The sequence below is a fragment of the Ooceraea biroi genome, chromosome 2 (genome assembly GCF_003672135.1).
Source record: "Ooceraea biroi isolate clonal line C1 chromosome 2, Obir_v5.4, whole genome shotgun sequence".
NCBI classification, from domain to species: domain Eukaryota; kingdom Metazoa; phylum Arthropoda; class Insecta; order Hymenoptera; family Formicidae; genus Ooceraea; species Ooceraea biroi.
The window spans coordinates 9,685,439-9,708,536 of NC_039507.1; the positions used below are offsets into that span (position 1 = coordinate 9,685,439).

At 44.6% G+C, this 23,098-nt stretch overlaps 1 protein-coding gene and 1 long non-coding RNA gene across 5 annotated transcripts in view; one reads left to right on the forward strand and one right to left on the reverse strand.

Annotated features, from left to right (window-relative positions):
- The window catches only part of LOC105282464 (hemicentin-2), a 326,396-nt gene that overhangs the window by 208,505 nt on the left and 94,793 nt on the right, over positions 1–23,098 (reverse strand). For all 4 annotated transcript variants that reach the window (XM_011344417.3, XM_011344418.3, XM_011344416.3 and 1 more), the window contains one exon: positions 11,082–11,123. In XM_011344417.3, the coding sequence (XP_011342719.1) occupies positions 11,082–11,123 (42 nt within the window). The remainder of the gene's footprint in view (positions 1–11,081; positions 11,124–23,098) is intronic.
- Positions 1–23,098, forward strand: part of LOC105282463 — a 270,589-nt gene that overhangs the window by 206,489 nt on the left and 41,002 nt on the right. The gene's annotated exons all lie outside the window — the stretch shown is intronic.

The window sequence follows — 23,098 nt, forward strand, 5'->3', positions numbered from 1 at the left end:
CAAAGTAGATACATTACGTATAATCGTGAACACGAATTGGAGTTTTTCGAATATATATTGCGGAATGAAATAAACGAGTGAAACAACATATGTGATACATATACGATATAATACATACAATGCAAGTACATCCTACGACTATTACCAGTCCTTGCATTTCCATTCGAATTCTTTGGCTCATCGACGATACATTTCAATTCGGTCAAAAACTTGATTAGATATCATTTTTTTTTAGAAACCATGTAATATGTAATTTAATCCTACTTATAATTACATGAAATCTGGAGTGAAAGGGTTTAGAAACCTCTTGCTTTTCTTCATCATCGAAGCTCGATATTAGCATTTTGTTTCAGGAGATTTCTATGTGTTATTATTATCTTGTTTATTTAGTTATTAAAATATTTTATATATTATTTTATTGGTAGCATTGTTAATTGTTGCACGATCTTTAATCAGTTCCATAAAGTTTTCATGCTGATTAAAAAGCAATTTTGTACGCGATGTATCTTTAAATACATATACACATAAAACATAGTGAACTGGAAAAGAAACAAATAATGATGTAATCGAAACGACGTTATTGTACTTCTTTTAATTGTCGATATCAAACGGTTTCAACAATAATTCTATCAAGGTAAAAATAGCTTCGATTCATGTTTAAGAAACGATCTTTATATTATTCCGAAAAAAGAAGATTGATACCAGAAAACCCAGTGGTCGCATGCTCCCTTTTGTTCCGTCATGCAAACGAAATTATAGCTTTTCGCGTGGCACGAGTCAGCACGCCGGGTTATTACGTATTCCAGAAACGGGCGATAAACTTTTAATTCTGCATGATGCATGACCATGCTGCGCACCTACTCTCGTTTCGTGCGGTGGATCGATAACGAGAGTGAAATTGAAATCGCTCGGCATGATACCGCCTACCATTCTCCCCAGCCGGCCCCGACGCCATCGGCAAGACCGAATGAAGTTTCGCGATTTGATATCCGCCGATCTCTGCGCGTTGCATGTCGATGACAGGCGAGCCCGTGCGATGAAGAAATTATCCAGCTCGAAACATCGGGACCGTATCACGCTCGCAATTCGCGTAACGCAACGCAACGCGAACCGTGATTGTGAACGGCGAAATAACGCGACACCACAAATCGCGAAATAATCGCGTGAATCGAACAGCAAGCATTGAATGAGTTTCGGTAATGTAAATGGATAGCAGAGAGTCTCGTGATCAATCAATTCTAATTAAATCGAATCTTGAAAGTTAATTTAAAAATTATCGAAGACCACCAATTACTCAACAGTTACTTTACGTAAAATTCCTAAATTTTCTTTCCTTGATAATTAACGACCTGCTTTGAAACGCAACGTCTGTGAGTCGCGTAACAATGTCGCGATCGCGCTGCGAGGCAAGCGGATTGAAGAAAATTAAAGAGAGAATATGAGACTTCCATCCTGCTTTTCATTTGCATCCCAGATTGGGGACGCTTCGGTTTGACACAGTGCCACCTCAGCGCATCGTGAGCCGATTTCAACGATGCGCGATGAAAATCACCGATGTTGAGAATGCTTAATGCACACGCGAGTGCGACTACGGTATACGATACAAAACGCTCACGTCGCCGATGGCGGTAGTAAACCGGTGGCCCAGTTCGCCCCCGCAGCCAATTAGCTCGACACACCCCCGCGGCTGTATTCAAGATCTGGCCTTACGAATTCCGGCTGTAGCAAATTGCGATTCCCAACCCCTGGTAGCTTCGGACACGTGTGTGCGTGTCGCGTGCGCTCGTATGCGTATATAGCGCGTATACGCGCGCGTGTAGCTGGCTTGTTTCGTTGCCATTGACAAACAACATCGCTTGGCGATGCATTAAAGGCTGGACGTTTCTGCACTTCGTCCGCAGCATTCATAGCTGCGCGACTGCGGTCGTGTTGTTTGCACGCTCGAGATAATGATACGAGCATCCAGGACTGAATATTCCGCCATGCGCGCGCTATCGTTCAATGGATTTATCGAGAACGATGTGGCATGTCGAGCGAGGAAACTTTTATTGGGACACACGTTTCATATAAAATATAAATATGCACATAATATACACATTGCACGTACAGAGAAGCTGCTCGATGCTTGTCTCGCGACTCATTCACTATTATTTGGGATTTGAAATTTAGATGGTACCTCTCACGCTGGAATTTGCGCGCGTGTTACGTTATGCGCAAACGCTGCAACGCTTGCAAATTTGCTCATCATTAAAGACAATCGCAGACGCGTACGCTGGCATGTTCGTAACAGTCATTTCACGGGACACTTACGGTACAAAGCGCACGGGGAGCGAGGTCGGTGCAATCCCAGATGCATAAAAGCGCGAGCGAAGACATAAAAGCACCGTCACGTCGCGCCGAAGTTATCAGTCGTGCTGACGAAAGCGCGATTCCCTCGACTGGCGAACTCGTTCTGGCGCATTACGATTATGCGGCAAAATAATCGTTCCGAATCTTCCATCCGCGTGTTAACCGCCGTGTTAGTCGGGAGGTTCGCCTAGTTTCGTTCCTCATCACCTCTCTCGTTTCCGGCCGATTTCATTCCGCTGTACATCCCCGCTCACTACCCGTGCGCGTCCCCGATTGTTCCACGATCCACGGTCCACGATCCATCACCGTAACAACTTCTCTCTCGTGCCGCGAGGGAGAAAGAGAAAGAGAGAGAAAAGGAAAGAGAGAAAAGAGAAAAGAGAGCAAGCCGTTGTACGGCTCGCTGGCAAGTTGAAAATAATAAATTGTCTCCATTAGGCAGCCGACTGTCCGTGTCCGTTTTCCCACGGCCGGACGACGATTTTACCGTCGGTGCTCCGTCTCCCTAATTGCGAATTTCGAGTCGTTGTCGTCGCCGATGACTCGCGTCTGTCTCGACGACGAATCGCAGCGCGTTAACGCGAAACTACCGTGACCGGCTAACGTCGTTGGCACGTCCGACGGTTATTCGGCACGCGATTAATCGACGGGTAGAAAATGCGGCCTCGAGTCAAGCGATTCGGGGAGGGAGGGGAACGCCGAGAGGTCCCGGGGATGAAAGCCGAAGTGGAATTTCGCAAAGAGTGCCGTCTACTTTTAGCCTCCGAGCGTACGCGCACCTGTCGAATGTGACGAAGGAATCCACTCGGCGGCACAAAGAAGTTCTCCACCCATCGAGAGCTCGCTGGCTGATGCTCGAGGCCGTTCTTTCTCCCTTTTTCTCCACTTCCCTTCTTGTTGTCCACCCTTTGAAGACATCTCGCGAGTTCTTGCGCGACAGAAGTCTATTTTTACGGCGCAAGAAATCACGCCGTAAAAGTAGATTCACGAGATAAATAAGTTGACGCTAGATTTTCAAATTTGAAAGAGAGAGAGAGAGATCTCGCATTTTGAGTATTATTTTATTCTGTTCCACCTAGTGAATTTTATCTGAGAGGTAACGTGACCAATCATATTGTAACTAAAAAGAGAATAATGGAAAGAGAAAAAGAGCGCAAAAGAGAAGAGAGAGCAGACTGTGTGCACTTGACGTATGCGCAAAAAGAACATAACGCGAACGGACACACGTGGTCCCTGTCGTTGACAAGATTATCCGGTGCCGCGTTCCCCCTGCGTGTGCCGACGCACCCGCTCCACGTCTTGCCGCGCTTTCACACTAACTTAATAAACGCTGAAAGCAAAACGCTCTCCCCACCCTGTAAACTGTAGAAACAAAGATAAGTGTATTAAACGGATTTCAAGTGCTTTCCGTTGCTGCGGCAACAAAGATAAAGTGCATTAAACGGATTTCGCTTCGACGCCGGAGACGATGACGAGCCACTTTGTTAATTGAGTTACGCCCCTACGGAACCAGGAAATACTTCGCCGGTCCGGTATTAAATAGCGCGAGTTGCATTACCGTCGACAGTATCGACGGTAGTTCTGCCGTCGAGGGGAGACAAACGCAGGAAAAGCTGACTTACGCTTTTATCACGAGCGCAGCTAATAACGACGGCGAGGGGCTTTCAAATCCGCTTGCTCGTCACTCATTCAGCCGGACATTTCGTCCGAAAATACCTGTAAATGTCCTTTTCGCAAAAGCTGAAACGATACCATTGACAGCCGTGAGCGTTGCGAAATTATTTTAAAGAAAATCGTCGAACAGAAGAGCGGAGAACAAGAGACTCCGTTTGCGTAACCCAATTTACGATGTTTGTCAGGAAGAGGCGGGAGCGGGGGCAGGTAATTAAATCGCGAACGAAAGAAAGCGCGAATAAAATTGCAGAGCCGCGTTAATTCCGCTTTAGTGCGCGCGGCGGAGTTTAACTGATTCCCGTACAACTGTTTTCGCAATATGTAATCTGCTTTTCCATAAGAATAACATCGCAAGGACCGTAATGTCATTATTGCTAATCTGTACAGAGCGACGCTGTTTGCGCGCTTCCTCAGATTTATTCAAATATAAATGGCGTTCCGTTTCTCCACCACGAACAGCATTCGTTTTCGAGCACGAGCAAAATACAACGAAACACTCTGAAATCACGTTCTTTTCGCTCGAGATGTTTCGTTTCACATTTTGATTAAAATCCAAGTTAAACGGCACCATAAGGGCGCTATCTCGCCGTGAAAAAGTCGTTGGAAGAGTCGGGGAGCGTCTCACGGGAAACATCGAACATCTTCTACGCGCCGTAAAACTTCTCGGCGATCCTCCTGAATTTTTAGTCGGCAGTATTGTCGCGATTTTCGCGAACTTAGGAGAAACTTCGCCGGTATAAGAGCGAATCGAAATGCAGCAGCTCGGCCGAATGGCGCCGTCTAACATCTGGTACTGACACGAGCTTGCCGCTCGAGCGAATTAGCGCGGAATGCGTCCTGGCGAGAAGCAAGTTCACGCTTTCCTCGCCTCGTTATCGCTCTTCAACAGATCCTCGCCGCAGAACTTTGTGAGATCTACATGAGAATAATAATAGTCGCGCGCGCGAGCGCAACGCGTTCTTCCGCGCTCCTCTCGCGAAGTAAATCTCACCGCTTTGCGAGCGTCGCGTACTTGCGACGCTGGTACGACATGTCCTTTGTACTTTAATCGCAATAAGATTACCAGGCATGTAACTGCGCACCCGTTTCTCATATTAAATATTCAAGTACGCAGATCGATGCCGTGGCAGGAGTTGTGGAAAATACTGTGAAAAATTAATAAAATTCAAGAAAAACAATTTTGAATTGTTACGGAAATCGCGTTTGAGATATCTTCAATCAGGATAAGTCTGAAAATCGACCACTGCGCTGTTCAAATCGGAAAAAATAAATGACGGTGTTTAACTAAATCACAGTGATTACGCTCATGAAGAATTTACGTGACGAAAATACGCGATCTCTGCAGTTCGACTTTTTCAACTTTTGGCTCTTTCAACTGAATCTGCTACGAAATCCTTTTCATGAGGAATATCGATGCAATGCGATATGCCCGCGTATATGGACATCGCGAATCACGTTGCACAACGTGAACGCCGGAATTGAGCAACGTCCCATAACGCGGGAGTTAAATCTGATTCCGCGATTAAACGTCGAAAAACTAAACCGATTACGCGGTGGAATCCAAATTTTGTATGCCTACGTGAGCATCTGTTGTGTCGCGGCTGATCGGGACATGATGAATCGCCGAAGGTAATCCAACAGTTTTATCCTGTATCCTATTTGCCGCGGCGGTCCATACAAAAGGGAACTCGCACCTCTCGCACACACACCCCCTCGCCCACACCCACTCTCCTCCTTCTCCACCTTGCGTTCCTGACCACTATTTGATATATGTGTACTCCACGGCTCGTTGAATTCGCTACATCCCCATCTCGTTTAATTTAGCTCGATTTTTTCCACGTCGCCATTTCCGAGCGATAGACCGTATCAGCGGCAGGGAAAGGGGGTGGGAATAGCGGTGGCAAGAGACGAAAGGGAAGGACGCGCCATCCGACACTCGTGCGGCGCGTATTTTGATACGAATGCAATCTCGTGTCAATCCCGACGCCTCCTCCCCGTTCCGCCGTCACCTGGAGAATGCATTCCGACGGAATGCACGCGGAAGCTCGGGGGAGAGCCGTCGGTCAGCCGTAATGCCATAAATATTAATTCGCGCGATACACATCAACGCGGCGAGATACGGAACGTGATTTACCGGAAGCGATAGTTTATGGCAGCGACACGGCGCGGCCGCGCTGCACCGGGACGCCGATCCAGGTCGTCGCCACAGGTGGCGACTCCCTGGACACCCATTTCGCATTATGCGTTCCCGTATTTCGCGGCGACGTAATTATTGCCGCTCGTTTATTCGCGTTATTTGTTATATACGGACGCGTCGCAAAATCCAACCGATCGACCGATCGACCGACTACGCCAAGCGTTTCGGTGTGCATCGCGCGATATCGAATTCCCATTTAAACGAGATCGTTCCGGCGGAATATGCTCCGCTCATCGCAACGCAAGAATTTAATTGTTACGCTTATTAAACGACAGATCGCTCGGCTTTTTCCTCGACGTTTTCGTTTCCACGGCGCCGTGCACTCGTGACGGCTATTTCCCATCAAAGAAGTTCCGGGTGATCATTATCTCCGCCCCACGAATATGCACATTAACGAACTTTCAATGACTTGGAGAAATTCCATTTGCATTATAGTCCGTCGGTCTTTGGAGAGGCTAGATTCCGGAATCTGCTGCGTATGTATATCGCGGGAATATCCGCCAGCTGATTAAACCGAGCCCGCGCGCAGCGTCTCCCGGGATGTTCGAGACCCATAAAGCCCGCTTCTACGCCTTCCGGGCGTTCATTATATGAATTGATACGAGCTTCCGAAACCGTCGCCATGTTAGTCAGAGAGGTTTGATTAAACAGCAAACGAGGATCGTCGCCGTTGCCGTATGTACAGTACGTTAGCGTACGATACGACGTCTTCGTGCTCGTAGCAAAGGGCGAAGTAGAGACGAGCGCGCGGAAGAAAAAGGGAACAAAAGCGCGAAAGGTGAACGAGGAAATCCGAGGTGAACGCGGCACCTTCCGCCGGCAGTTTTCCTAGTTTCCGGTTACTTCGTTCGGAAGGAAAGTCGTATAGCAACACCTTGGTCGGATGCACTACTACCAGCAGTTTTAGGTACGCGGTAGTTACCAAACTGCGGAAAGGACGAGGAGGATGAGTGGGAGAGAAAGAGGGGGAGAGCGAGTATGGAGGCAGGGGATAAAACGAGCGAGGAACCGCCGAACTAATCAGACCCGACCAATCCGAGTCGTTTCCCCGCGGACGAGAGAGCGCTTCCTCTCTCGGCGGACAGGATAATTTAAACTTTCTCGCAAGCGGCCGCGCCGCGACGCGGCATGGCACGCGGCGTCGTCCACGGTCATTCCGCTAAACAGAATTAGATACGAGCACGAGATCCAAACGTCAACCACCACTGGCGAAAACGCGCCAGTGTCGGCCCTCGTGGCTGCACATCGCGCGACTCGGCGAGGACCCTTCGCGGTATTACAGCGGAATTGAATAATATTATTGCGGCAATGGTCCAACTTGAAGATTCGGGCTCCTCGCGACGGCGAAACTAGCTGGCTATCGTTACACAGCGCAGCAGAACACTGATTAATTCTAAATATATCGTATTCCTTTTCATTTTACACAGCTATATAATTTGATTGTCAAGGAAATTATTTAAATTTAAAGGAAAGTATTTAAATTTGTATTAATTTTCATACAAATCTCAATAAGTCAAGTTTAATTACATTACAGACTTATTACGACTCTTTGTACATATGTAAACGTAAGGGACTGACACTTAATAGTAGAAAGATCAATGTTTCAAAACGATAGTTGTCAAAACGGTGTCAAAACACGAGACACATAAAATGAACATTTTTTAATGATTTACGGCCGATATGGAAGGATAAAAATGCGAAAGTAATTTTCCAAGGGATCAATACTTTTTTGTCGAAAAGGCGCGAAAGGGACGTCCGGTCAGCGACGGAAAGAACGCGCGCGGAAGATGGATCGCGCCTCGTTTCCGAGGCGTTGCCGCCCGCGCGACAGAATAATCTAAACTTTCGCGAAGCGGTGCGCGAATGTCATTCGGCCTTAATTACGGCGGGAGTCGGAAGAGACGTGTCGCGTCAGAGACGAGCGTGACATCCGCTGCGTTGCACCGCGCACGATCCTGTTGCGGATTGCAAAACAAAACCTCCGTTTGCTACGGTAATTACGCGGTAGACTTCCGGCGCCGCTTAAATTAAGCCATTTCCCAGCGCACTCGACAGGAATGATCGATATTCGATCGATTCGGGTGTTTGATCCTTTCGCCCAGCCGCAAGATTCTTCTCGCGATGATCTGAAGGCGTTACGAAGGGACAAAGGGCGCGAAGGGTGAATTAAACGCGTCCGCGCGCACGTGGGGAAAGTTGTGCGTTTAATAGTACTTTGCAACACTGCTAAAGTGTAGATGAGATTAAAGTCGTTATTTGCAGTTTACTGCTAAATGCTCTCAGCCGAGCACGAAGGAGACGTGAGAGCGACAACATTTACTTTTACGACAAATTTTTCCTGCGTTCTAGAGAGAACATTTAATCCATTAACATCCCACAAAGTCGCGTTTGCATGACGCTCGCATGACACGTTCGTGAAATAGGCATCGCGCGTCGGAAAATTAGCAAAACTTATTTATTTTGCTGAAAATGTCATAGCATATACACATATTTTCTATAATTTTATTTTTTTACTTTTCTCGATGTAAAAGATCCATGTATGCAAGACACGGATAATCGTGGCTTAAAGCGAGTTTTCAGCACGAGCACGCAGAATTCTCTACGCACTCTACGGAATGTTCAATTAGATCGATTCCGCCGATGGCTGTGAAGGCTCGTCAGCTACGATCACACGCGAGCGTGATGTGTAGCGGAGCGTTCCACAGAAACGAGCTAAAAATTCAGCGATGCCGTCGGTAGAGAGAGATGGAGGCAATTTAACTTTTCGCGAGCGGGAACGAAGAGTGGTTCGCTCCCTTGAACGGCGGTCGGTTGCAAGGAAGGATACGGTGTGTGTGTCCTTTGATGAGAACGTCCGTACGAGCTTCTGGCGTAAAAGGGTGCCTCCTCTCGTCGGTATTCCGCCCGCCGACCGCGCCGCTAACGGAATACATTACTTTTTAACGAGTCGCGTCGGAGGGAAACGTCGCGGGGAAACGTCCCGGGTCTACACGCGTCGGGACGATAAATAGCGAATTTTCAGCGCAGCGCGAATTACGTCTACGGAGAAATCGGCAGGATAACGTTATCTGGGACGAGCGGCGGCTCTCTACCGCGGCGAATCGGCAAGAGCGATTCGATTTGAATAATGTCGCGCGTCTCACCGTAGATTGCCGTTCACCGAAGACGTGTGCGGTAAGAAAAAAAAATGTCTCCTTATCGATCACTACCTCTGCGTGGTAAAACTTCGTTCGCTCGTTTACTTTTGACTCCTTTTTTATTTTTATACGCGGCGCAAAATATGAATCACGCTGTCTCTCGTCGGCGGGGAGGACGTTGAGTGTGCACCCGTTCCAAAATTCACGTGTACCAAGTGTAATATCAATCACGTACGAATATCATGCGTAATAAAAACAAAACGAGGGAAAAATATCGGCAGCTCGATTAATAGTGTTGCGAATTAGAAATGAGTAGGACACGCGTTTGGACATGCACGCTGTCGAAACCCGGTTGTTTTTGCGGAAGGGTGACGTCACGAGCCCGAATAAAAATCAAACCGAAACCCGACGGGAATAATTCGCGCGGCGCAATACGACGGCCGTGTATTTTTTGGCCGTTGCATCGGCAAACGTAAACCGGTTCGGAAGATCGAAAAATTGGCGCGTTTTAGCGAAGCAAAAGAGACCGGTTCAGTCGCGTGAAACGAGTGAACGTGCGAAAAGCCGCTAACGCTTCAATTTCCTTCTATGGACCCCTGACCGATCGTAAAACGCGAGCGGCTGTTTGTACGGTTGTAATGTTCCGATAAAGCACTCGCGAAGGGCTCGTCACGAAATCCGTAACATTTTCTCGTCATTTCACGGGGCAGCGGTGCGATCGTCGAACTGTTTTTCAGAACCGAGCGAACGAATTGTAACGCACGAATGACTCGCGAGACCGCAGCGAGCGTGTTGTATCTCGACAATTCGTGCAATTCGAAAATTTGTGTAATCGCCGCGTCGTCCGGTTGCCAAATGCACCACGAATTTCGAGCGTGCTCGATCGAGAACACCGCGATGGAAAACGGAGTGACAAAAGAGCGAGTTACGGGTTCAAGCGGCGCCCGCTAAATCGCGCTTTAATGTTCTTACTTCGGCGCGAGCGGCCGATTTAATTAAATGGCGCATTTATTTCTCTATCGTGTCCATTCGAGACCCGCAAAACGTTCCTGTTAATCGGGAGGCTTACGCCAATTACGCTAATAAGCGCTTCGAAATGTACCACGCACGGTCAAGGCTATTAGCACTCGTGTTTAGTTTGCGTCCCGTTGACCAAACGATATTTCCGATTGAGATATTATGCTCGAATTCGTTAAATCGAATCGGTAGCGCGACTGCATTCTTTACCGCGCGTTCCCTCCTCCTCTTTGGATTACATACACTCGATGTAACACACGGTTCACGGCAAAATGTAAATTGCGCGGTTGCATACTCAGCCAGTGGTTAATCGTCATGAATGATAAACATTATTACAATTATCATGATATTATTTTCCATTAATGCAGCAATAAATAAATGTAATTAATACTCCAAAGAAGACATAAACATATCCACATGATCCGCGGAGTGCGGATATTTCTGTCGGGAACAGTATTACATTACTGTTATTGCTTTCCAAAAATTAAATTCTGTTTCTCTCATTTTTCTCTTCTTTTATATTTCCATCTAACGGATATATGATATGATATATATAATAAACATTTGAAGAGCATTGTACAAACGATGACAAAAGAGAATAAAACTCCTGCAAACTTTGTATTAACGATTTTTCCTTCGATAGAAATTATGTGAAAATTTTTATGTTTTTATTTCTTTTTTTAAAGATCGTCATTTTTAAAACTCACCTCCTCTCGGAGCATCCGTCGGTCCAGAGCGCTGTCTCAGTCCTGCAAAAGAAAGAATCGCTTTAAGCCAAGTATATAGAATGGGCTAGATGCAAAATAAAGAAAAAGATTATTTGTCACGACGTACATATTACACTTTACCAAACAATAGAAAAGTAAAATCATGTCATAAAATCACACATGTAATAAAATTCAGCGTCGTATTGGATATGCTAGCTGCAAATATTAAATATTGGAGCATATCCGAGAATACAAATGCGGCTATTTATAAAACTGGGATTGATATTGTTTGCATTTAAAAAAGGAGATATTAATTGTAAAGCAGTTTAGTGAAACTTAAAAAAAACAATTTATTTATAGCGAAACAAAACATTTTGGTTAGCCAGCGATTGTGGATGGCGGTTTCACTTCGTAAATGTTGGCGCTATCAATTACGCGTTTAGATAAAAAAAGAAATGTAAAATTTGGTTTTTTTCACGATATGATTTGCGTATGCGAGATTACATATACAGTAGTACATATACAATAGCTCGTTCTATTTTCATTTCCAATTATTTAGAATGAATAAATCGCTTTTTTTATCTGCGAGGTTGAAGCACGTTTCAACTTGAAAACGCATTATTTTCGGTATCAATTTGCTATAGCTTTATCCCACAACATTTTATTGTTTTATTGATGTATTTATTAAAAGAAATATCGAATATCATTCTTTGAAACAAGCTATTGAAATATTACATTTTATATATATATATATATATATATATAGATGTATTTATACATAGATGTATTTTTTTATTTAATATATATCTTTGGTCCAATCAATGTGTAATCACAATAAAAAGAACAAATCAGAATAATTTTGATATATGAGAACGATTTGACAATTAATGTAACTAATTCAGAATGCAAGCATATGCAATATGCGTTCTATAACGCCGACGTTTCCAACTGAAATGAATAGAATGACCGAATTTGTTTGAGGTATCACAAGATTGCTCCCTTGACCGGTGTGCTCCGATTTCGACGTTTTCCATCGTTGTTATAGCGAAACTACTAAATCATTTGGTCCGAGCCGGCGTGGAGAGATGCAATCTAAACTTTCGAATTCTACGGGCGGAGAGTTGCAACCCTTGAGACCCCTGAATGCAACGTTCTGGCAGAGGCACTCTCATGGTCCCGTCCGGCAGAATTGCGTACTCGACTAGATTAATTTCACTTAGAAATATTCGAAAATTACCGTAAAAGCCAAGATTAATTGCTGCATTAATTGATGCGGACAAATTTGTAAAGTAAACAAGTCCTCAAAGTTTCCAAATTAATAACTTTGAAAGCCTCCTAACAGGAGAGTATATTCAAGTAAGAAGGAACACTCTTCTTCGCTTTCACATCCTATTCGAGATATAACTTTAAAAACATTTTTGCATAAAATTAATTCTGCGCGGTATCTTAATCGAATTCAGGACCAAAAGCTTTAATTTGATTAGGTTTTACAAGTAATAATTACGTATTCCTTATCTCACGAGAGATGGGGAAATTTTGATTTATGCAAACATTAACGAAGCAAATTGTTATAATTAATAGCAGAGCGATTCACGTTCTTTACGTGTCTTTACGGATTTACGTGTACATTCTCGAAGAAACGAGCATAAATGTTAAAACAAACATATGATAAGAGAAAACAGTTAAAAATTGACAAAGAATGCGTAATCTACAATCTCACATGTTTAACGTAAATTATCAGTTAATTAAAACGCATTGACCTGTTTTTAAAGTGAATATAGGTAAAGTTTGCCAATAGCAGGTGGACTTCGTCGACCCAGATATCTACAACAGTTATTAGCAATCCACCCGCAATAAAACCATTGAAACAAAGTTGATAATGTACGTGGCACAATTAATTTTGATTCAAGCTGAATATACTCTGCTTTAGTGCGCGAGCTGCGTACATCCTCCTTGCAACACAGTCGGCTGCGGGAGAGGAAGCCCTATATCCTTTAGAAGTTAGTCATCCGGAATGAAATATTGTTTTTACGCGTTTCCCTCTAGGTATAATTCAACCAGGTATAATCACGTGCAAGGTAAAGCGCGGAAGCAAGAATTCCTTCGCAGCAGAATTATTTAACGTTTCCAGCGCTTTCCGCTCGCTTGCGCTTTTTTCCAGTCCGGACGTGATTCTCGCTCGGGGTAATCGTCAGAATTGAACCGTGTAAATTAGCCCCACCGGGAGACACGGCCGGACAGCATTCGAACTTTATCTGCTTTTGAGCCCGACGTCGGCGAGTTACAAATCCGATGTTGGCGCAGCGGGATAAAGGCACCGGAATCCCGGCGCGCGAAAAACGAAGGGAGACCCGCCGCAGCAGCAGTAGCAGGACAGATGAGACGAAACGGGGCGGGGGAGGAGGGAAAGCAGGGAGAAAAGCGAAACGAATGTATTTCAATCTCGTCTGTTCCCAGCCGCGCACCGTCGTAGTTTCAGGAAACTTTCGCTACTGGAGTTCGTCCGGCTGACTGAGTTTTTCGAAGCGGCTGCTGCAAGCATCGCTGCAGCAAACGCGGAGTTTCCGGCGAGAGCGAGATGCGCGCGTGTTCCTGCAGTCAGTTTCTGATCGACGAGCTTCTTACTCCGAGCCGGGATAAACAAGAGCAATATTCGGATCTAACGAAGCGACTTTCGAAACGAATCGACATTGTCGTCGCGAAGACAGCGAGAAACTTTACGTAGCCCCGCACCGGCTACGCTCACGAGAATCTTTAGGATCAAGAGAACGTGTATCAATCTCGAGGTTGCAGTTATCGTTCTCTCTCTGTTCTGTGTTCCAGCTTTCCCGATACGAGGAGCAGTTGTGTAAAGAAATACTGCTTTCTTGATTCGGAAAATGAAAGCTCCGTTTTCCAGCCGATTTCCTTCCGTGGTTTTTAGGCAGACAGGAATTCGTTAATTCCTTATATGTTTCACGCATTTAATATATGCTTGCTTTTTTCATCATTTTTTATTTTACCGCTCATCTTTATTTCGTTGCTACTACTTTTTTAGTGCTGTTGTTTTCTAAATGATTTTCAAGAATTTTTACTGCACCTGGTTTAGCAGCTTTAATATTTAGCGTGTCACCGACTAGTCGTGCGCTCGTGCAACGAAACGTAATTGTATTAAAGAAATATATAGCGACCATAATGACGCGTTGTAAAGCTACATGTAAACAAAAGCGGGTGAGTAAAGTATCGCAGTAAAGTTTAACAGTCGGTGCACTCGGGAACAGTCGGGCACAGAGAGAATCGTGCGCCTGCAACAGCAACTATTTCAGTAAGGATGAAGAAACGACACCCTTCATAAAACTAAAGGATGGGCTGCCTCTGTTACGTACGCGAGTGCGGCATGCAATTGCTTTTTATGTCATTCACTGTCGTTCTACATACAGCGCGAAACGATCAGCGTCCGTGAAAGACATCGCCCACTCCGATCGCGTCCGATGTACATCCTTGTCCTGCTGTATCGCGCACCTGCTGGCACAATCGATCCTGAAACAATCGGGAGCCCGAGGTCTCACTTCCGTGAACCCGGAGCCGGAAACGAAAGAACGTACGATGGCGATGATTAATCGATCGCTGGTCCCACGATTTATTCCGAGCTGAAACCGATCGCCGAGACTGGAGCTCACGAACGTACGTGAACGAGAGAATCGATCATCGCAGAAGTAACAAGGAGGAGAAACGCGAAGAACGATCGCCGAGATTCACAGAAAAACTGTGAGAAACGTCGTCGCCGACATCGTCGTCGTCGAGGATCGACAACGTCGGCGATCGTAAGAGCGACGTCATTGACGACAGCGACGGCGACGACGACGATGGTCGAATGGTAGCCATCCATAGGTGAGCTCGTTGCTCGTCGCCGGGGTGCTCGTACATTCCAATGACAATATGTATCACGCGTATGTATGAGTGGGGTTGTAAGTTCTCTCCTTCTCGCGGCGAGGGAAGCGAGAAAGATAAGGGAAACGTGGGTAGACTCGCGCTGCTCCTGGCACCGATAAGAGATCGCACTCAACTTAACCCCCGCGTCCTCACCCTGCGAACGAACGACCTGTGCCGGCAACCCTCATGGACGATCGGAGAAGAGAGACAGAGAGAGGAGAGAGAGAGAGGGGAGGAAGAGAGAGAGAGAGAGAGAGAGACCGGGGCGAATGATATTCTCGGGACGACGTTCTTAACGTCTCCCGAGCCGCAAAATATTTCACGTATATACCCGACGATAGATACACGCCGTTTCCCAAGTATGATGATCGTACTTTGTGAGCCGATACCGGAAAAAGAGACTTGCGATTTGTTTTACGGTTAGCGATTTTCGACCACGTTTCGCTCTTAACCGCGCCCGGTCGATTTATCGGTATTATCCGAGGATTTGAAACAGCGAAAAGTGATGCGTGCGTGTACATATATATGTGTGTGTATGTAGTGGCCGTTTCCGAAAACGTAGCGAAACCGGATCTTTTCCAACGAGAAACAGGCGCAGAGGCACTCGCTTGGATAGATGTATATCCGTTATTACAACGAATATTAGAACGAAATAGATCAAATGGTGCTTTCCCGGAAATTTTAATATCGAAATATTTATGAACAACTTTATCATATTAGGATTTTGCATCATATTAAAAGCTGATACATTGTTTTTCAAGATAGCACTTATATGCGCGTTAAGGGAGTTGTTCTTGAATATATTCGATACTTTTCTAAAAATGAAACGTATTCATAATACGAGACGAACAATCTTTATTGTACCGTGTTACGTTATATCTCAATGCGATTACGAGTTAATTCGTTTTACGACAAATTCGTCCGACAGTCCCGGAATGTCCCGGGATCATTCGCAAATTCGTGAGCGCAAGAGGCCTCGATTGCATTGAGTGTAATTCACAAAGCGGACGGGGGAATTCCCGTTCTACGCGCTGGGAGTAATTTCCGTTTTCGAAAATCGTCGTAAAAAAAAGACAAGTGCAAAGCGCAAGTGCGAAATTAAACGGGAGCTTTTAAAAATGCGCGTATCACTTCTCTCCCTTCCTCTCCCTCCATACACACACGCGCGCGCGCGCACATGCACACGTTTCTAAAATCATACGGAATGAAATGCCGTTTAAATGCCGTGTACATCGAATATACAGTAATATGCATGTCGTGAATTAAATCCGGATCAGATATGTTTGTTTTTTATGGGTTGATTGAAGCGCGATACATAGGTATCGTAATTGAATAGTAAAAGATTATGCTTTTTTTATTATATGAGATGGAGCTTTCTCACCCATTATTCCGACATATTACACGCGTAATACCCTCGAGAAGAGTACATGCGCGTTTATGTGTTTTGTTGAAAAACGCGCCCGCGCGCGTGCACACGAAACGAGAAACCTCCCTTTGATACCAGATCGACACGAAATAAAAAAAATATCACGGATTTACCGTTTCACTGGAGTGGAATATCCATTATATGAAAACTGAGCGAAGCTGTAACTGTCAAAGGGAACACAATTCGAAAACGCATTTCAGAAAGAAATTAATATCTCGTTCCGATAATGGAATATTTGTAATGCTTAATGTGCGTGCACATTCCGCGCAAGCAGTTATGAGAAAATTCGGATGCACAACAATGCGATATAAATGCATGATTCATCAGAAAAACATCTATTCTATATACGCATTTACATTCGGAGGTATAAATAAGTTACAACATATCAGAAATCGTAATGCCTATGCAAAGTCTTCTGTCATGACGTTACTGCTCAAAGTAGTCTGAGCTGCATTTCTGAAGGAAATGTTTTATATTTTGTATTTTGTATTAAGGAAACGTTTTATATTTTATATTCGCGAATGTTTCCCGCAACTGTAACGCTGAAAAGATCCGGGAAATCAATACGCGGAGAACGCATGGAGCATCATTTCTGCGTGCAAATGAAAATCTAATAAATATAAAGCTTGATAACCACCGCGTGCAAATGAAAATCTAATAAATATAAAGCTTGATAAACACCGCGTGCAAATTGGCTCTTTCGGGAACGATCGACGAGCGGAATATCGGCTTTTGAGTAGCGGCGCGTCGTGAAAACCGATGGAAGACAAATCGTGGACGCGGTGCGCGTAGAAAAATAACGAGTTCGCGTCACTGAGACTCACGGGTATTTTATGTACACACGAGCGGCGCTTGCTCGTTTGCTGACGATGGCGAAGCGCGAGCTATACTGTCGAAAATACGAAAATTCATTCGAAATTGCCGTGACGCGTCTCGTGCGCGTGCATACACACAACACGCATGCATATGCACATGTACGCGTATCCGCGCACCCATCGCGCACGCAGGACGGTGATGCTCCCAAATCGGTTCGAGAACCAAATGAGAACGCGTTACGGTGGTGAACGCGCTCGGCAGCTAACGCGCGAAATAGAACCGAAATGGCCGGGCATAAAGAGCAAAAAACTACAGCTGGAGAACGTAAAGCGAAAAGGAATATAGATGAAAATGGAAGAAGCGGCATGCATTCCAGTTAACCGCGACGGGGCCATTTCGGGGTCGGATCGTCGAAACTGCGAACCTGTGGATATTACACGCTGCATAAAGCGCAAGTATGTTAAATATTTGTCGAGGTTCCCCAAGGCGCGGAAAAATATTCGATTTAAAAAGTATCGCAAGATTATTATTCGATAAAAATGAGAGTGGAGGGGCAACTGCTTACTCTGCACTGTAATTTTAAACCGTGCTAAAAACGGTGTACTTCGACTATCTCACGGTTTATATGTAACTTGTCACAGTAATAATCAGATACACATAGTGACAATTTTAAAACATTAAAAGAACGTTTAAAAAAACTTCCAGCTGGTAGAGACAAAATTTAGAATTTTTTTCGAAGATTTCTTACAGAAGCAAATAATCTTGTAACAAAACACAGGACGTTCTGTAACGCTTGTTGCGTCATTCGAATGTTTAAGAAGTATCGTGCCAAGCGCAGTGGAAATTTATCGATGCGACACGACGAGAATACGTGTTTTTCAACCAATACCGGTAGTTTGCAGAGCTGCGCTGCAAGTATCATACTGCTACAAATGCCGTTGTTTCTAATGTAGTTGCACGTCGACTGTTGAAGAATTGGATACTTTAAAAGAGGGACCTAGAATGTGCAAAGCGATCTTAAAGAATAGCAAACGCGAGCAACGGAAAAGGAAAAAACGCACTGAGAAATATTTTGTCTCAATGTATTTGAACTCAGTTACTTAATTCGTATAGATACTAATACAATAAAGGTTTATATTTTTAAATAATATTTAAACAATGTTTTAAGAACAATTTTAATAAATAATAAGAAATTAATTTAATCAACGTTTTCATCAATTAAAGAAAAGATACATTGAATTTTTATTACATATCATGCAACTACTAACAATAAGAAAACAATCAGAAAAATATTCACTATGTAATTCAATGTGTGAGAGCTGACCGGTTTAATTATTAAACTAGTCTTATTATAACTAGATTCAATTAAAAACATGTCATATTTTTCATTTTTCGCATTCGTTACATGCAAAAAAATGATTTTGCACGCGAGTAAAATGTTAAGTTTGCAAGACCCATTGACATTCTTGAAAAGAAACAAGCATGAAGAAGTAGATTATTGTTCGCACAAACGTCGCAAAGAAACATTAATTACAAGTCAATAAATCGTATTTGGAGAAACAGTGAACGCAAATGCGCTCGTTAACTAGCGTGTGAAACGAGGCAAAATGAGCGACGCAAGGAACGCGTAATAAAGAGATACGTGAGGAAAAGATCTGCGAAAAGGGACGGAGAAGCGGAGATACATACAGAAAAAGGGAGCGGGCACGCTGAAACGTTGATGTAGTTACACACGGGCGTTTAAAAAAGAAATTTTTATCGCCTGACTACCGCATGCTTCTTTTTCACAGATTTAAATCGCTCGTAGCGGCCCCGTAAATACAGCTTCCGAAAGAGTTACCCCTTTCATAACGGATTTTTCCTTTGAAGAAAAAGAAGTGGTAACTTTGAAAACGGAACTCCTTTATTTCCCTCTTCCTTCATTCACTTTATCCCGTAATTAAAAGACTTCCTGAGTACAAGAGAAAGAAGTGCACTTAAGAACGCGCACGCAAACGCTTCACCGTCCCGAGAGGCTCGAATAAAATGCACGCGAAAAATTAGCGATACATTCACGATTCAGTTAACGTGTTCGCAGTCTTAATTACTTGAATGATCGTGTGTAAAATACGATTATGAGACGCACGCAAGAAGAAGCGAGAATATAAACTGGAAGATTGCTTAAACGGTACTCGCGGGCACAGATAATCGCACCGATAAATATGTCGGAAGCTGAGGCTCCATAGCCATCTCCCGTAGCGAGTTCCAAACGCGCCGCAGTGATCGTTAATGGGAAACCGGATCTCCGTCGACGCACATGCGCGACGCACACAGGGAAGATTCCGGACGGAAGGTCTCTCGTAAAGTAAAGTCTCCCGCGAATAACCGGAAGATAATAGTATGCGCTTTACGACTCTGCTTCCACGTACGATCACGTCACATTCCGAATTTACTCGATCCCGAGGATCAATTGCTTGCGCTGAAACTGCCATTACCGTTGCAGCTGACATTCCGGCGGCGAATATAATTTTGCGAACTTCTCCCAGCTTCTCCCGAACTACCAAAACGCCAATTCTGATTTAAATCGCACGTACCAGTTCCGCAAATGTGACCTGCGAGAAGATTGAGCTCTCCCCAACGGAATTCCGTATGGTTAAAGAACTCGATCAGTATGCGATCACGCTATCAGTTGTACATAAAATATGCCATGGCGTTACGCAATCAAAGCGGGAAGGCTTCGTGCGTCAGCGAGCTGCTTCCGGTTACGTCACCGTGCTTCACGTCACCGTGAAGACATCCCGGATCGATGTGGGGGTGATCAGCCTCGTTGAATCGACACAAACTGGCTGAAACCAAGCGAAGTAGTCGCTTAGGTGCGCCAGAAGGGTTAATCACAGGCGGCTTAGAGCGACGAGGATTTGCCTCGGCGAAGTAGCGGAAGGGGAAGTCTTCTCAAGTCACTGGCAGGGAATTGGCTCGTTACGCAAGCGACCGGTGAAACTGATATTAACGAAACCTCCAGGGGTGGATGAAGCGCTTACGCAACCGTGTTCGTCAACGGGTGCGCACCCCTCCCGCCTAAGAAGGGTCGATTTCCCGGGACACGACTGTAAGGGCGTACCTTACTTACAGGGCGAATGTCAAATCGTTACTCGAAACTTCGCCGGTGCAACAGGATTACCCACACACCCTTTCCACCGGCCCGGAAAGTCGAAAGCTGTACTAGACGAGCGGAATATAAATGAGCGAGTACCGAAGACGAACCAGATCGATCGATCGCGCGAGCGCGCGCGCGCGTGTGATAAGGCGGGGCGAGAGAGATGGTACCAGAGACACCTTTGGTCTCTCCGGTTCCGCCACGGAAACTGGGACACGTGCGCGACAGAGTTACTGCCACGGGGGTAGTTTTGATATGTCGGGATCTTCCGTAAAACTAGATGACTACCGTCGCAGACTGTTTATGCGAGGGTTGCCCGCTGCGGAAGCCACACGACGAATGGAGTCGTGCCGAACAGCTTTACAAAGTGCCGCAATTCGCCCTGTGTCACGGTGCCCGTCCTGCTTTTATCGCGCTGCGATACGCGGATGTGTGACAGCGACGGAACCTGCATTAATCAAGCAAACGCAACGGATCCGGTGCAGCGAACCGGATTGCAACTTTTAATGAAATTCAATTGTTAAAATCCCTGCGAGCGCGTTACACTGCGAAATATAAATTCCCAATGCTGGAACACTGGCGCAACAACGTTCACATTTCCCAACTAAATTAGTATACGCAGTCACTAATCGCTAACGCGTTCGACCGCGAATTTCGCATCAGATCTGTCATAACTGCCGGAATTCCCGCGGAATTTACAGCATATTTTGTTATATGTATTTTGATCATACATTATATTTTATTATGTTGTTATTATAATATTAATAAATTGTTATTTCAATTTATGTATTTATGTTATTCTGGATTTTTGTTTGTGTTATTCTGGATTTAAATAAACCCTTTAAAATCATTTTATAACATTGCATGTTCTTGTATGTAATATAACTGTATAATATAATAATTCAGTAGAAATGTTGCTTATAGCAAAAGTGATTCCATTAACTTGCGAAAATATACGAACTTTCCGGGTACTGATTCATACGTTATATATTTTATTTTCGTGAGAATCGCGGAGATGAGGCAGGTGAGGATATCGGAAAACGTTGAAAATCATTTCCACGTACTATTAATCTTGCACGGATAATTAAAGTCTTTAACCGTCAGTTTTCCGGGAATCTCGCGGTAAATTCGACGGTAGCGAACGCAACTCTACGGCGCAATATTGTACGTGATTTACGAAAAGTTCTCATCGCGCAAAATTGTCCACGTTAAAACCTCTCTTGGAGAGATTCCAGCGTGGCGGGGTTCTTATAAAGATAAGAATTTCCTTCGCAGTGCCTCGGGATAGACAGTGTCACAAGACAATATCGAGATGACGCAAAACCGTGATATAAAATCGAAGTACCGACAGGCCGAGAAATCTTGGGAAAATCACAAGCAAGCCGCACACGTCCCGACGTCCGTTTAAGCTCGTCGACAAGTTCAGTTTCGCGATAAGTGCGATTAAGAAAAAGTAAGAAAGCACGATTGATTTACTTAAAATTCAATCCTCCGACAATTCAGGTTCGTGCATTAATTAGTTCGGATTACGCGGAAATTGCGTCGTGGAATTAATTTGAAGGATTTATTTCAGTACACGCTTAAAGGGGGAAATTTCTTCTCACTCTATGAAGCCGCTCAGTTAATTTACATTTCTCGCAAGTCAAGATGCCACGACAATCGCCATTTTCGACGGTAGAGCGATAATAACGGCACCGTATCGTTATCTGAATCTAAGCTGACAGATATCAACGTAGCAAAAGCCGGCGTAAGCACGGAGCGGTGCCTTCCACTGGAGAAAGTCCCTGTGTTAATTAATGATTCGAATCTCATTTATCATTACAGCTATGTCGTGTTCTCAGACCTTCCACTTCTCTTCGAGCACGACCTCTCTCGTCGTAGACACAACCGTACCTTACCTCCTTCTCCTTTTGTCGCCTCAGTTTGCGTCTACATGGTGTACTCAGTACTTGGATGTACCAGACGTTCTTTCAATCGAACATGTAATAGATCAGATTAAGAAGAACGATACTTCAAGACGTAAGTGATAATTACTAAATTATTTAATGTTGAGAATTATAGAATTCGTCACATTTACCTGTTCTTTGCCTTTCGAGTAACTTTGATTTAATTTTAGTCCTTACCATGAGATCTTACTCGATTGATTGGAATGCTCAACATTAAATGCCAAACAGCCATGATAGACGATTTCTACTACTAGATTATCGCCAAACGAAGATTCAAATTCGTTGAAGAACTCGCACTTGCGAGAACATTCCGTAAGTCTGGTACACCCAATATACAGAATATATAGGTGTATACCCTCGATGTACAAGCACCTAGCTATACTCTTCCGACCACTCTTCGCTATGTAACTCCTCTCTTCGCCAGCCTTTCCCTTCTCTCTCTCTCTCGTTCCTTCCTCTAATTAAATAACTTCAAGACACTATCCGTTACTTCATCTATCTACTCGACCGTTTGTCCGTCTGCAGTCGTTCTTTTCAGAACACGAGATGCCCATTAAAGCGAATGCGCGAAATTCGATATCTCCAATATCTGCTTGGACAGCCCTTGAATCGCCACTCTATTCGTACCGAAATACGGCTTGTTGTGCTTGTCGTACAAATTTGTTCGCTATCGGCTCGACTTCCGGAAGTTTGCCCGACGAACGACACGACGCCGGCCGCATTAAAATCGAAAAGACAAAATCCCATCGAAAACACCGTCTTCGACGGGATTTCCACGAGG